The 16064-nt window shown below is 41.6% G+C and overlaps 1 protein-coding gene across 4 annotated transcripts in view; it reads left to right on the top strand.

Moving 5' to 3' along the window:
- LOC139542891 (poly(rC)-binding protein 4-like) overlaps nucleotides 1-16064 on the top strand; it is a 59029-nt gene that overhangs the window by 37514 nt on the left and 5451 nt on the right. For 3 of the 4 annotated variants that reach the window (XM_071348843.1, XM_071348842.1, XM_071348841.1), the window contains 5 exons: nucleotides 384-455; nucleotides 5087-5143; nucleotides 5302-5443; nucleotides 6175-6218; nucleotides 15485-15654. In XM_071348843.1, the coding sequence (XP_071204944.1) occupies nucleotides 384-455; nucleotides 5087-5143; nucleotides 5302-5443; nucleotides 6175-6218; nucleotides 15485-15654 (485 nt within the window). The remainder of the gene's footprint in view (nucleotides 1-383; nucleotides 456-5086; nucleotides 5144-5301; nucleotides 5444-6174; nucleotides 6219-15484; nucleotides 15655-16064) is intronic. The other variant, XM_071348844.1, reaches the window with a different exon arrangement.

The raw sequence follows: 16064 nt of genomic DNA, 5'->3' as shown, positions 1-16064 counted from the left end.
AATGCTCTGGGATGGCACTTTAAAAGGCTAGTACTCCTTGATTTATTACATTAATTTAGCTTCCATGTTTTTACTATTAGTATGCCTGCTTTGCTTATCCTAGGTACTCTGTGTTTACAGCAGAGGAGGATGCTGGGAGGACCTATAAGAGGACAGATTCATTGTAATGGCTGTAATGGCATTAATGGAACGGAGTCAAACACATCAAACAGATGGGAACCACATGTTTTACTCCATTCCGTTTATTCCAGCCATTACAATGAACCCATCCTCCTATAGCTCAACCCACTAGCCTCCTCTGCTTTACAGTATGTAACGAATGAGCTTCCTTCAAAAGCTAAATTAATATCTGTTCTCCCTGTGTGTCCTGTGTGTATGTTCAGGTGTTTGAGGCATCAGACTTTACCCCCCACCCTCTGTACTCAGTCTCCCAGGGGGGGCTTGACCTGCAGCAGGTGAGTAATAGATGAACTGAGGTTACACTAACATCTCAAACTATGAATACAAAAGTGGTCCAAAGTAGAACTTTGAGCTATAATAACATTGAACAAAATAACCATTTGATTAAAATGGATTAAACGAAGTACATTTGATGTGGGAAGTACATGAAGCAGTTGACAGGCTACATGGTGTTCTAGAATAATCTTCACAGCTCAGTGTATGAGGTTGGTGTAGGGTTTGAAAGTGAATCTGGGATGTCAAAAAGTGGGTAGCACATCATTGGCATGATATTATAAAACAACAGCTGAGCCTAATCTGCAGCCATTGTTCCAACATAGCATCACAAACATGATAACTGCTGTGACTAAATACCACAAAGCACTCCATTACCCCTCTACCAACCATTTCATAATACCCCCTCATCTTTTCATATCAGTCTAACTGTCACAAAGAGGCTATAGGGACCTGGAGTTTATAACTCTATAAACTATGCTAGTCAGTGCTGGTTGGATGCTCGTCAGAGCTGGTCTGACCAGCATGGTCTAGTTGGTCAAGGTGGTCTGACCAGCATGGTCTAGTTGGTCAAGGTGGTCTGACCAGCATGGTCTAGTTGGTCTGACCAGCATGGTCTAGCTGGTTTTGCTGGTGACCAGCCTTCACTGTGTTTTGGACACTGATGACCAGCCTTCGCTGTGTTTTGGACACTGGATTTTACAGTCAACAAAAATATAAACGCAACATGTAAAGTGTTGGTCCCATGTTTCATGAGCTGAAAAAATAAAAATCACTTTTCCATACGCACAAAAAACATATTTCTCTCAAATGTTAAGCACAAATTTGTCTAAATCCTTTGCCAAGATAATCCATCCACCTGACAGGTGTGGCATATCAAGAAGCTGATTAAACAGCATGATCATTACACAGGTGCACCTTGTGCTGTAGCAATAAAAGGCCACAATAAAATGTGCCATTTTGTCACACAACACAATGCCACAGATGTCTCATCATTATCATATTTCCCAGCATGCTCTATTGCAGTTGATTTTTTGAATTGTCTGTACATTGATTTGTTATGTAATCTTATGCTACACAAAGGTAAATAACATACATTTTTCTAAACTAATCCAATCTGTTAGTTGGACTTATTCAAACCGTAACTGAAATGGTTGTTCCAGTTTAGATGGTTTGGTAGTCTTGTTTATTTATTTATTTAAATAAAATAAAAATCCCTGGCAGACATTATGCATTTTTTTTTTGTGAGGGGAAAAAGTTCCAATTGTTGGATATCCCCACTCTGGCTCATTCCATAGGAATTAAACATCACTTTGCAAGCCAGCATGATGTGACTTGGTTTTTCATAAGCTGGTCACCAGTGTCCAAAACACAGCAATGGCTGGTCACCAACAAAAACACAGCGAAGACTGGTCACGAGCAAAACACAGCGAAGGCTGGTCACCAGCAAAAACACAGCAATGCACTGTGAAGACTGGTCACCATAAAAACACATTGCAGGCACCACGAAAACACAGCATAGACTGGTCACCAGCAAAACCACAGCATAGACTGGTCACCAGCAAAACCACAGCATAGACTGGTCACCAGCAAAACCACAGCATAGACTGGTCACCAGCAAAACCACAGCATAGACTGGTCACCAGCAAAACCACAGCATAGACTGGTCACCAGCAAAACCACAGCATAGACTGGTCACCAGCAAAACCACAGCATAGACTGGTCACCAGCAAAACCAGCACCTACACTGGACCACCAGGGTCCTGACTGGCCCTGTACAGTACATACATGGATACTGTATGTAAAGCAACACATCTCTTCTTGTCTCTTCTTGATGTTCTCGGGGAGGTGAAACAGCCTGTGGTGATTCACACCTTAGCTAGCTATTGTAATCATTTATTTCAGAATGGCTCTGGGAGCCTCCACACGGTTGTTCTGATACATAACTGAACAAACAATTGTAAAAAATAAACATTTCCAGTGGTTAGATCTGGTCAATTCTGTCAATTCTGATTATTGATTCTGCTGTGTCTCCTAGTGCTCAAAATATGACAGTATTGGCCATGGTCTGACCATGTTTCCTGTTCTTCCAGTTTATTGTGTGGTTTTGGTGCATAGTAGGGGCGCGTATACAACCTCTCCTCCAGATTATGGCCATGGAGTGGTAATACAAGTCAGACTGCTGCCGGCGTTCAGAATTTAGTTTAGCTAAGTGCTGTCTGGCCTGACCATGGGGATACATGGACACCACCCTGACTAATGAGAGAGCAGGAGGATAGAACTGAGGGCTGGGAGGAGGGGAGAGAGAGGAAGGGAAGAGAGAGGAGGGGAAGAGAGGGATGAGAGAGGAGGGGGAGAGAGAGGAGGGGAAGAACGAGGAGATGGAGAAGAGAGAAAGGAGGGGAAGTCAGGGAAGGGGATGAGATAGAGAGTAAAGGGAGAAGAAAGGAGAGAGAGTGCGAGAGAGTTTTTTATTTTACCGTTATTTTACCAGGTAAGTTGACTGAGAACACGTTCTCATTTGCAGCAACGACCTGGGGAATAGTTACAGGGGAGAGGAGGGGGATGAATGAGCCAAGTGTAAACTGGGGATTATTAGGTGACCGTGATGGTAGAGGGCCAGATTGGGAATTTAGCCAGGACACCGGGGTTAACTCCCCTACTCTTACGATAAGTGCCATGGGATCTTTAATGACCTCAGAGAGTCAGGACACCCGTTTATCGTCCCATCCGAAAGACGGCACCCTACACAGAGCAGTGTCCCCAATCACTGCCCTGGGGCATTGGGATCTTTGTTTAGACCAGAGGAAAGAGTGCCTCCTACTGGCCCTCCAACACCACTTCCAGCAGCACCTGGTCTCCCATCCAGGGACTGACCAGGACCAACCCTGCTTAGCTTCAGAAGCAAGCCAGCAGTGGTATGCAGGGTGGTATTGAGGTAACAGAGAGTGGAGTTACTACAGGAGGCACGTTACAGAGTATGGAGGTTGGTTAAATGGCAACCCCCTGATGATGTCCAACTTATATGTGCTACCTGTGCTGTGCTTATTACATTCATGCATTTTATGGAATTCATAATGAAGTTCATAAAAAGTATGACCAACTGTGGTCCTTTGTAGCTCAGTTGGTAGAGCATGGTGGTGAGTTCAATTCCTGGGACAACCCAAATGTAAAATGTATGCACACATGACTGTAAGTTGCTTTTGATAAAAGTGTCTGCTAAATGGCAGTTATTATAAGACCTTCATAAGGCATTCTGTGTTTCTATTCAAAATCTTAGAAGTATTTGCCCCACACACTACATGACCAAAAGTATGTAGACAACTGCTCGTCGAACATCTCATTCCAAAATCAAAGGCATTAATATGTAGTTGGTCCCCCCTTTGCTGCTATAACAGCCTCCATCCTTCTGGGAAGGCTTTCCACTAGACGTTGGAACATTGCTAAGGGGACTTGCTTCCATTCAGCCACAAGAGCATTAGTAAGGTTGGGTGATTAGGCCTGGCTTGCAGTCGGCATTCCAATTCATCCCAAAGGTGTTCGATGGGTTTGAGGTCAGGGCTCTGTGCAGGCCATTCAAGTTCTTCCACACTGATCTCGACAAACCATTTCTGTATGGACCTTGCTTTGTGCACAGAGGCATTGTCATGCTAAAACAGGAAAGGGCCTTCCCCAAACTTTTGCCACGAAGTTAGAAGCACAGAATCATCTAGAATGTCCTTGTATGCTATATCATTAAGATTTCCCTTCACTGGAACTAAGGGGTCCGAACCATGAGAAACAGTCCCAGACCATTATTCCTCCTCCACCAAACCATACACAGTTTGCACTATGGATTCCAACAGGTAGCGTTCTCCTGGCATCCTCCAAACCCAGATTGGTCAGTCAGACTGCCAGATGGTGATGCGGGATTTGTCATTCCAGATGACGTGTTTCCACTGTTCCAGAGTCCAATGGCGGCAAGCTTTACATCACTCCAGCCGATGCTTGGCATTGCGCATGGTGATCTTAGGCTTGTGTGCGGCTGCTCGGCCATGGAAACTCCTTATATGAAGCTCCAGACAAACAGTTATTGTGCTGACGTTGCTTCCAGAGGTAGTTTGGAACTTGCTAGTGAGTGTTTCAACCGAGGACAGACGATTTTTACGTGCTACGTGCTTCAGCACTCGGCGGTTCCGTTCTGTAAGATTGTGTGGCCTACCACTTCACAGCTGAGCCGTTGTTACATCTAGATGTTTCCACTTCACAATAACAGTACTTAGAGTTGACTGGGGCAACTCTAGCAAGGCAGAAATTTGACGAACTCTCTTGTTGGATAGGTGGTATCCTATGACGGTGCCACGTTGAAAGTCACTGAGCTTTTCCCTAAGGCCATTCTACTGCCAATGTTTGTCTATGGAAATTGCATGGCTGTGTGCTCAATTTTATACACCTGTCAGCAACGGGTATGGCTGAAATAGCCAAATCCACTAATTTGAAGGGGTGTCCACATTTTTATATATGTAGTGTACTTAGCAATTGTTGATATAGTAAACTCTATAAATATGATATATCAGTGATGCACTTATATACACTGTCTGCTAAGTGGTTATTGGCATAACACTGTTTTATTACTGTCATTTGCTTAATGTAGAGTGATCTCTTCCAGGCCTACACTGTACAAAACCAATATGGCATTCCTCATACAGAGGTAAGTGGGGTTATATATACTGTAGTTACCGTTAGCAGTATAAATATACTTTCATTTATTTATTATACCGCAAAGTATCCAAACTGCTATTGAACTGTTACGAATAACCTTACAATCCCACTGTCATTTGATATGTTCTTTCTCCCTTTGTGTCCTAGTTGGCCAAGCTACATCAGCTATCCATGCAGCAGAACATGCAGCAGAACATACAGCAGAACATGCAGCAGAACATGCAGCAGAACATGCAGCAGAACATGCAGCAGAGTACCATGTGCCAGCAGGCTACAACTATTCTACCCGGTATGAGTTTACATTTAACTATATGGATATTCACAAGGATAATAGGTGCAAGTTGGTGTAGATGTGAGTAGCAATAGTTAAAGCTGTAGGAGACTTAGGCATCGGACAGTATACATCCAGACCAGAACTAATGCCCTCTCTTGAATGCTGATCTTACTCAAAGCCAACCTGTTACACTAACTACACAAGAGCTAGATTTTGGCTTGATATTTACTGTAATCGTCTTTCATTCTATTAGTCATGTTTTCCTATCAGCTGCCAAATATCAGTCGCATCAACAGTTTGTCAGGGAAGAATGAGCAGAGATAGAACGTCTCCTGTTAAGATCTAGTATCTCTTTCTCCAGTAGTGAGAGGGAAGGGATCCGTGTCATTAGCCCAGCTGATTATGTGCTTGTGGGAGTGAAGATGTGAAGAAGCTCCCAACAGTTCTCTCATAAATGGCTCTCCATATCTGGCAGTGAAAATGGGAACTATTATAAGAAATGATGTGTTCCACCACAGTATCATAGAGCCTGGAGAAATAAAAGACACCCTGGCATGTTAAACAGAAGTCTATTCAAATGGAAATGAGCTGCTTAGCTAAATCTAGCTGTTATACCACCGAAAATATTTCTCATGTATCATGTAATTTTTGCTGGTTTGCTTGACCTGCAAACCAAATGTAAAAGATGAATATATGAATGACTGTATGAAAGGGTTTGTTAAGTCACGTATTCTCTCTCTCATTAGGAATGGACTCAAACTCATCGCAGGAGCTCCTTATTCCAAATGATGTAAGCAGTTAATTAAACAATATTACATTTTACATTTCAGTTATTTTATCAGACCTCCTTCGGGTTAAGCCTACTCCGGAGGTGAATTGAAATACCAATTAAATTCTAGGATTGGAATTGGAAAAATACTAATAGAACATAACTGCCACTTTTCAATCATTGAATGAGGTACTAAATTTACTTCATGAAATGGAATTTACTACCAACCTGAATGCTTTTAACCAGAACAATCTACCGAAGGCTTAATACCAAACAACACACCAAACAGCAGCAGAAGTCTACTGCAGGCTTAATACCTAACAACACACCAAACAGCAGCAGAAGTCTACTGCAGGCGTAATACCAAACAACACACCAAACAGCAGCAGAAGTCTACTGCAGGCTTAGTACCAAACAACACACCAAACAGCAGCAGAAGTCTACTGCAGGCTTAATACCAAACAACAAACCAAACAGCAGCAGAAGTCTACTGCAGGCTTAGTACCAAACAACACACCAAACAGCAGCAGAAGTCTACTGCAGGCTTAATACCAAACAACACACCAAACAGCAGCAGAAGTCTACTGCAGGCTTAATACCAAACAACACACCAAACAGCAGCAGAAGTCTACTGCAGGCTTAGTACCAAACAACACACCAAACAGCAGCAGAAGTCTACTGCAGGCTTAGTACCAAACAACAAACCAAACAGCAGCAGAAGTCTACTGCAGGCTTAGTACCAAACAACACACCAAACAGCAGCAGAAGTCTACTGCAGGCTTAGTACCAAACAACACACCAAACAGCAGCAGAAGTCTACTGCAGGCTTAGTACCAAACAACACACCAAACAGCAGCAGAAGTCTACTGCAGGCTTAATACCAAACAACACACCAAACAGCAGCAGAAGTCTACTGCAGGCGTAATACCAAACAACACACCAAACAGCAGCAGAAGTCTACTGCAGGCTTAGTACCAAACAACACACCAAACAGCAGCAGAAGTCTACTGCAGGCTTAGTACCAAACAACAAACCAAACAGCACCAGAAGTCTACTGCAGGCTTAGTACCAAACAACACACCAAACAGCAGCAGAAGTCTACTGCAGGCTTAATACCCAACAACACACCAAACAGCAGCAGAAGTCTACTGCAGGCTTAGTACCAAACAACACACCAAACAGCACCAGAAGTCTACTGCAGGCTTAGTACCAAACAACAAACCAAACAGCAGCAGAAGTCTACTGCAGGCTTAATACCAAACAACAAACCAAACAGCAGCAGAAGTCTACTGCAGGCTTAATACCAAACACACCAAACAGCAGCAAAAGTCTACTGCAGGCTTAGTACCAAACAACAAACCAAACAGCAGCAGAAGTCTACTGCAGGCTTAATACCAAACACACCAAACAGCAGCAAAAGTCTACTGCAGGCTTAATACCAAACACACCAAACAGCAGCAAAAGTCTACTGCAGGCTTAATACCAAACACACCAAACAGCAGCAGAAGTCTACTGCAGGCTTAATACCAAACACACCAAACAGAAGCAGGAACATCATATCACACATGTAAACAACTCCGATGCTTGAAGGTTCAAGGCGTGCGAGAGACTGTGGTCTTGGGTAACATCAAAGGTGGGAAGGGGAAACATCTTCAAATCAAATCAAATCAAATTTTATTAGTCACATACACATGGTTAGCAGATGTTAATGCGAGTGTAGCGAAATGCTTGTGCTTCTAGTTCCGACAATGCAGTAATAACAACAAGTAATCTAACCTAACAAATTTCACAACTACTACCTTATACACACAAGTGTAAAGGGATAAAGAATATGTACATAAAGATATATGAATGAGTGATGGTACAGAACGGCATAGGCAAGATGCAGTAGATGGTATAGAGTACGGTATATACATATGAGATGAGTACTGAAGGGTATGTAAACATAAAGTGGCATAGTTTAAAGTGGCTAGTGGTACATGTATTACATAAAGATGGCAAGATGCAGTAGATGATATAGAGTACAGTATATACATATACATATGAGATGGGTAATGTAGGGTATGTAAACATTATATTAAGTGGCATTGTTTAAAGTGGCTAGTGGTACATTTTTACATAATTTCCATCAATTCCCATTTTTAAAGTGGCTGGAGTTGAGTCAGTATGTTGGCAGCGGCCGCTAAATGTTAGTGGTGGCTGTTTAACAGTCTGATGGCCTTGGGATAGAAGCTGTTTTTCAGTCTCTCGGTCCCTGCTTTGATGCACCTGTACTGACCTCGCCTTCTGGATGATAGCGGGGTGAACAGGCAGTGGCTTGGGTGGTTGTTGTCCTTGATGATCTTTATGGCCTTCCTGTGACATTGGGTGGTGTAGGTGTCCTGGAGGGCAGGTAGTTTGCCCCCGGTGATGCGTTCTGCAGACCTCACTACCCTCTGGAGAGCCTTACGGTTGTGGGCGGAGCAGTTGCCGTACCAGGCGGTGATACAGCCCGACAGGATGCTCTCGATTGTGCATCTGTAGAAGTTTGTGAGTGCTTTTGGTGACAAGCCGAATTTCTTCAGCCTCCTGAGGTTGAAGAGGCGCTGCTGCGCCTTCTTCACAACGCTGTCTGTGTGGGTGGACCAATTCAGTTTGTCCGTGATGTGTACACCGAGGAACTTAAAACTTTCCACCTTCTCCACTACTGACCCGTCGATGTGGATAGGGGGGTGCTCCCTCTGCTGTTTCCTGAAGTCCACAATCATCTCCTTTGTTTTGTTGACGTTGAGTGTGAGGTTATTTTCCTGACACCACACTCCGAGGGCCCTCACCTCCTTGGCAACATACAAATGACCCAAGTCATTCTAACCCCAGAGTAACCCAAGGTCGTGGGCATTTTGAGCCGATATGGATCCGTTGGTGTTATTGTCTGGGTTCCAGCTGCAGTGTCTCGGAGTGACTCCCATGAGTACCCAGTTAATCCTCTCTTGTTCCCTGACCTACTTACACACTCTCTCTCTGCTGTCAAAACAGACAATAAAAAACAGCCAGAGATCCTCTCCCTCTCACTCAGACACAGCATGTGATGCCTCTCCAATCACAGAGCAAGAGATGCAGGAAAACATTGGGAAAGGCACTACCCAGATTTGTCCTCTGTGATGATCTAGCACTGACTGGCATAGGCTGTCCAACTGTGTGAATTGATCAGACTTCATGTACTCTACAATCTTGAACTGAATCGTTCCATGACAGAGTGCAATAAGCTCTCCTGTTTAAGATGACATGCCAACCAACCAGACATAACTCTTGAACAATGTCACCACTTCTCTCCAGGAAACTCTTAAGTATCAAACCTTCCAATCAGTCAGTGGAATGGCTGGTACTGTAGAGTGGGGTGCATGACAGGGACAGCTGAGTCTAAGCTCCAGCCATTGTTCCAGAGAGGACTTATAGCCATGGATGAGCCCTCTGTCTCTGTGTCTCTGGCTCTCTCAGGCATAGCAGAAACCAAAGACCGCAGACCAGTGGAGGATTTAGGATCCATTCTCAGAGGTGCAGTGGGAGATTTAGGCTGGGTGCATCTCAATATTCTAAAACGGTTTCCTCTCCTCATCTGCTTTCTTTTATCTTCATCTGCTCTGATCTGAATACATAGAGCGGTGAAAGCGATACGGTGTGCACACACCAGGTATTTGCTTTCCCCTGTCTTTCCCTTCCATACTAGTGCAGCTGAATAAAGAGAAAGAGAAGGAGGGAGGAGGCTACATAGATGAGCGAGAGAGAAAGAGAGAGAGAGAAAGAAAGATTGAGGAAGAGCTTTAGTCAGCAGTACTTCTGCCCAGGGAAGATTTAGCCTGGAGAAAAATGGTGACTCCCCCACCACCCCATCCTTCTTCCTGTGTCCTTTCAAATTACAAATTCAGCTGGAATTCTAAGAAAATATAGGCCAGTTACAGTAACAGCTGAGGTGATGCATGCAGTGTTACTGTACTGTGTATGTCCTGCTTAGCAATGGTAATCACTAATGAACACAGTGGTCTATTACCTGCATGTTATTAAGCTGGCTCTACACTAAATCCGGAAGCCCCTAGAGATCCTACACTACCTCTGAAAACATTCAAAACAAGCCTTCTACTCAACATTGTTTTGGGATTACAATGGCCTAGACAGAAGTCTTCCTATACTTCCAATGCAGTTTGTTTTTCACAATCAATTAAGCATCAAGACAAATTGATTCAAGTTGCTCAGAACTAATGTATTGTTCTGATGTACTGATTCTCCCTCCCAGCAGGGGAGAGTCCTGGTCATTATCTCTGATCCCAGGTCTGTGCTAGTGCTGCTCATCGTCTCCCTGGGTTGCTCTTTAGCCTGGCTGGGCTGTACCAACACCTTGCTAGCTGCTCCCTGAATAATATGATGTGCCAATAATAGCCAGGGAGACCAACCATGATGCTGTGCGAACAATGAAATGCTGCTGAGCAGGACAGTGACTTCTCAGGAAGGAATATGAATTATAGGGAGAAGGACAGGAGCAGGAGAACAGTGTGTGTGTGTGTGGGGCGCAGGGCCACTATCAGTCATCCGTTGTTAAGCTGCCAAAGCACACATACTGGAAGTACTCCATCACCGTCTAGGCCTCTCGCCGTTTATCTGACAGCATAACCTCTACCTCTGGGGCCTGACACCCTGCACTCAGGCTTAGACCCTGGGCCTATACACTGATCCTTAAGCCTAGGTTTCAGAATGGTTCCAGATAAACAAACTGGTGGGAATGAAATGGAACAAGTCACATCCACTAGATTCCTAATTGATGTTCTAATTGATGAAAAGTTATCCTGGAAAGATCATATTACATTTGTCTGCAACAAAGTGATTAAATGTTGTTGGTATCATGAGAAAGATTAGTGGTTTGGTTTATGAGGCTTGCTTCCTAACTCTTTACTATAGCTTAACTTACCCATATCTCATTTGCTGTAATATTGTCTGGGCCATTACATATGCCACCTCCTCTAATTATCTGGTTCCATCTGCACCTTTGTTGAAGAAACTCAATATCTTGTCTATTTACGACATCAATGTACGCCAACTGTGCATTTTCATCGACAAATACTGATACCTCCCAGACAGTTTACCTAAATCCTTCAATGGAGTTTGACAGATTATTTCTGAAACCCATCTATATAACACAAAACATTGCGATAACCTTCACCCTCCCCACAGCCGCACCTCACATAGTCAATTATCTATCAGATACAGAGGTACTATACTCTGGAATCCTTATCTTCACATTGCAAAAACCTCACCCTCTTTCAATAACTTCAAGCTAAACTGGGGGTCAACCTGAAGAACCAGACTATTTAAACAAACATGTATTGTTTGTTTTTTGAGGGGTAGGTGATTGCTGATCAGTTCATTTGTACATTTATAATTAGTAGGTTTTGTTATCTGTTTTAACGTCCCTTTTTTTATATACTTACACAGTACCAGTCAAATGTTTGGACAAACCTACTCAATCAATGGTTTTTCTTAATTTTTTATATTTTCTACATTGTAGAATAATAGTGAAGACATCAAAACTATGAAATAACACAAATGGAATCATGTAGTAACCAAAAAGTGTTAAACAAATCAAAATATATTATATATTTGAGATTCTTCTAAGTAGCCACACTTTGCCTTGACGACAGCTTTGCACACTCTTGGCATTCTCTCAACCAGCTTCACCTGAAATGCTTTTCCAACAGTCTTGAAGGAGTTCCCACATATGCTGAGCACTTGTTGCCTGCTTTTCCTTCCCTCTGCGGTCCAACTCATCCCAAACCATCTCAATTGGGTTGAGTTTGGGTGATTGTGGAGGCCAGGTCATCTGATGCAGCACTCCATCACTCTCCTTCTTAGTCAAATAGCCCTTACACAGCCTGGAGGTGTATTGGGTCATTGTCCTGTTGAAAAACAAATGATAGTCCCACTAAGCGCAAACCAGATGGGATCTCAAATTTGGACTCAAGGACAGATTTCCACCTAGTCTAATGTCCATTGCTTGTGTTCCTTGGCCCAAGCAAGTCTCTTCTTCTTATTGGTGTCCTTTAGTAATGGTTTCTTTGCAGATTTCCACCTGGTCTAATGTCCATTGCTCGTGTTCCTTAGCCCAAGCAAGTCTCTTCTTCTTATTGGTGTCCTTTAGTAATGGTTTCTTTGCAGAAATTCGACCATGAAGGCCTGATACACGCAGTTGATATTGAGATGTGTCTGTTTCTTGAACTCTGTGAAGCATTTATTTGGGCTGCAATTTCTGAGGCTGGTAATTCTAATGAACTTATCCTCTGCAGCAGAGGTAATTCTGGGTCTTCCTTTCCTGTGGCGGTCCTCATGAGAGCCAGTTTCATCATAGCGCTTGAAGGTTTTTGCGACTGCACTTAAAGAAACGTTCAAAGTTCTTGAAATGTTCCAGATTGAATGACCTTCATGTCTTAAAAGTAATGATGGACTGTCATTTCTCTTTGTTTATTTGAGCTGTTCTTGCCATAATATGGAGTTGGTCTTTTAGCCAATTTTCCTTATTTTTTTATGTTTTAAATGGAACCTTTATTTAACGAGGCAAGTCAGTTAAGAACAAATTCTAATTTACAATGACTGCCTACACCGACCAAACCCGGATGACGCTGGGCCAATTGTGCGCCGCCCTATGGGACTCCCAATCACGGCCGGTAGTGACGCCTCTAGCACTAAGATGCAGTGCCTTATACCGCTGCGCCACTCAGGAAAGGACTATCTTCTGTATACCACCCCCAACTTGTCACAACACAAATGATTGATTCAAACGCATTAAGAAGGAAAGAAATTCTACAAATTAACAAGGCACACCTTTTAATTTAAAAGCCTTCCAGGTGACTACCTCATGAAGCTGGTTGAGAGAATGCAAAGTTGTCATCAAGGCAAAGGGTGGCTACTTTGAGGAATCTCAAATATAAAATATATTTTGATTTGTTTAACACTTTTTCGGTTACTACATGAATTCATATGTGATATTTCATATTTTTAATGTCTTCACTATTATTCTACAATGTAGAAAATAGTAAAAATAAAGAAAAACCCTGGAATGATTAGATGTGCCCAAACTTTTGACTAGTACTGTATATTGTAAATAGTTTTTTTTGTGGTGTGGTTTTCATATAAGCCCTTGGGCTTCCAACCACACCTGCACACCTTTTTTAAAACTTTATTTTATCTGTATTGTTGTTTATCATTTATTTTCTTTGGTGCAATTTCTTTTAACCTAAACCTAGCATTATCCTCTGGCCTTGGCCCTGCTGAGAATGTATTGTTCTCCAACAGAGCAAAGCTCCAAGACAACAGAAACCAATTTTAAAAATCAGCTAAGACCCCGAATGAACTGATGTCAGCATCATGTAAACTAATGTCAGCATCTTATAAACTAATATCATCATCTTATAAACTAATGTCATCATCTTATAAACTAATGTCATCATCTTATAAACTAATGTCATCATCTTATAAACTAATGTCAGCATCATATAAACTAATGTCAGCATCTTATAAACTAATGTCAGCATCTTATAAACTAATGTCATCATCATATAAACTAATGTCATCATCATATAAACTAATGTCAGCATCATATAAACTAATGTCAGCATCTTATAAACTAATGTCAGCATCTTATAAACTAATATCATCATCTTATAAACTAATGTCATCATCTTATAAACTAATGTCATCATCATATAAACTAATGTCAGCATCATATAAACTAATGTCAGCATCTTATAAACTAATGTCAGCATCTTATAAACTAATATCATCATCTTATAAACTAATGTCATCATCTTATAAACTAATGTCATCATCTTATAAACTAATGTCATCATCTTATAAACTAATGTCAGCATCTTATAAACTAATGTCAGCATCTTATAAACTAATGTCAGCATCTTATAAACTAATGTCAGTATCATATAAACTAATGTCAGCATCATATAAACTAATGTCAGCATCATATAAACTAATGTCAGTATCATATAAACTAATGTCAGCATCATATAAACTAATGTCAGCATCTTATAAACTAATGTCAGCATCTTATAAACTAATGTCAGTATCATATAAACTAATGTCAGCATCTTATAAACTAATGTCAGCATCTTATAAACTAATGTCAGCATCATATAAACTAATGTCAGCATCTTATAAACTAATGTCATCATCCTATAAACTAATGTCAGCATCTTATAAACTAATGTCAGTATCATATAAACTAATGTCAGCATCTTATAAACTAATGCCAGTATCATATAAACTAATGTCAGCATCATATAAACTAATGTCAGCATCTTATGAACTAATGTCATCATCTTATAAACTAATGTCAGCATCTTATAAACTAATGTCAGTATCATATAAACTAATGTCAGCATCATATAAACTAATGTCAGCATCATATAAACTAATGTCAGCATCTTATAAACTAATGTCATCATCTTATAAACTAATGTCAGCATCTTATAAACTAATGTCAGTATCATATAAACTAATGTCAGCATCTTATAAACTAATGTCAGCATCATATAAACTAATGTCAGCATCTTATAATCTAATGTCAGATAAAAAGAGACTACACAAACCAGCCGGGTGTTATGTTTTGAATTATTTTCCCATTAGGTTTTCTATTAGCCGAGAGATACCTCTATTCTGGGTCGTGTTCGGGAAGTGATTTGTTTGCGAAGTCGCCACGGCGATGGAAATCAATAACCTTTTAGCCATTCAGATTAATGAGAGGCAAATGTGCCCCCTCTCTCTCTCCTGTTTGTTTTACTGGGGCATGGAGCACTGCAATTAAGGAAGAGGTTGGAAAAACTGTGTGTTTGGCATGCATGATAGATGACGGGGCCATTGCAGACAAACAATGTGATCACAATGTTTAGAGAGGTGTGCATTTCATACACAGACTGTAGAAGGCCAATAATAACATGTACACACATTCTCAACACAAGCTTTCACAAGTATTGTCTGCAGTTTATCATTATAATAGTTAGCATAATCTATTATTATAATAGTTAGCATAATAAGCATCATCAACACCACTGTCATATAGCCTACAGTAGCTTTGTTTGATGTATTGCAATATTGAGACTTTTGAAACAACTCTCGAAACAATTGCAACGTAATAAATAACTCTTAGACAATCTGAATGCAATCAAGTGCTGAGACTCTCTGCACAGATATCCACTGCATATAGCTGTCCATCCATCCACCCCTCCACTCCTCCATCCATCTATCTCTTGCAGCTGATAGGCTCGATCATCGGCCGGCAGGGCGCTAAGATCAATGAGATCAGGCAGATGTCGGGGGCTCAGATCAAGATTGGCAGCCAGCTAGAAGGGACCAGTGACCGTCACGTCACCATTACAGGCACACCAATCAGCATCAACCTGGCCCAGTACCTCATCACCTCCTGGTAAGGCCATTGGCCGATGCGATCCAGGCTAACCAATCAGTGCCGGGGGAGGGAGAGGGGATTCTGTTTCCATAACTGTTAAGGGCAAAGGTTAAACGTGATTTTTCTGTGTTTTATATATATTTCCACGCTATGAGGATTAATAGGGTGAAAATTGTGATAATGCCCTTTTAGTGTAAGAGCTGTTTGTAAAACCGACTGAAATTTCTACCTGTTTTGATTGGGTAGAGTTTTGGCCTGCTTTGTGACATCACCAGGCGCTAAATTAGTTAAGAGACCAATAAGAAAGAGTTCCAAACCTCTCTGCCAATAACGGCTAGTTTTCAGTTTCCCCCTCTCCACTCAGACCACTCTCAGACAGTCCTAGCTAAATTATTGCTTGAGAAATTGTTATTTGCTAAGAATCTACA

Source organism: Salvelinus alpinus, chromosome 17 (assembly GCF_045679555.1).
Source record: "Salvelinus alpinus chromosome 17, SLU_Salpinus.1, whole genome shotgun sequence".
Lineage (NCBI taxonomy): Eukaryota > Metazoa > Chordata > Actinopteri > Salmoniformes > Salmonidae > Salvelinus > Salvelinus alpinus.
Note: the sequence above shows the minus strand (reverse complement) of the source record. Positions and strands in the feature narration are given on the sequence as shown.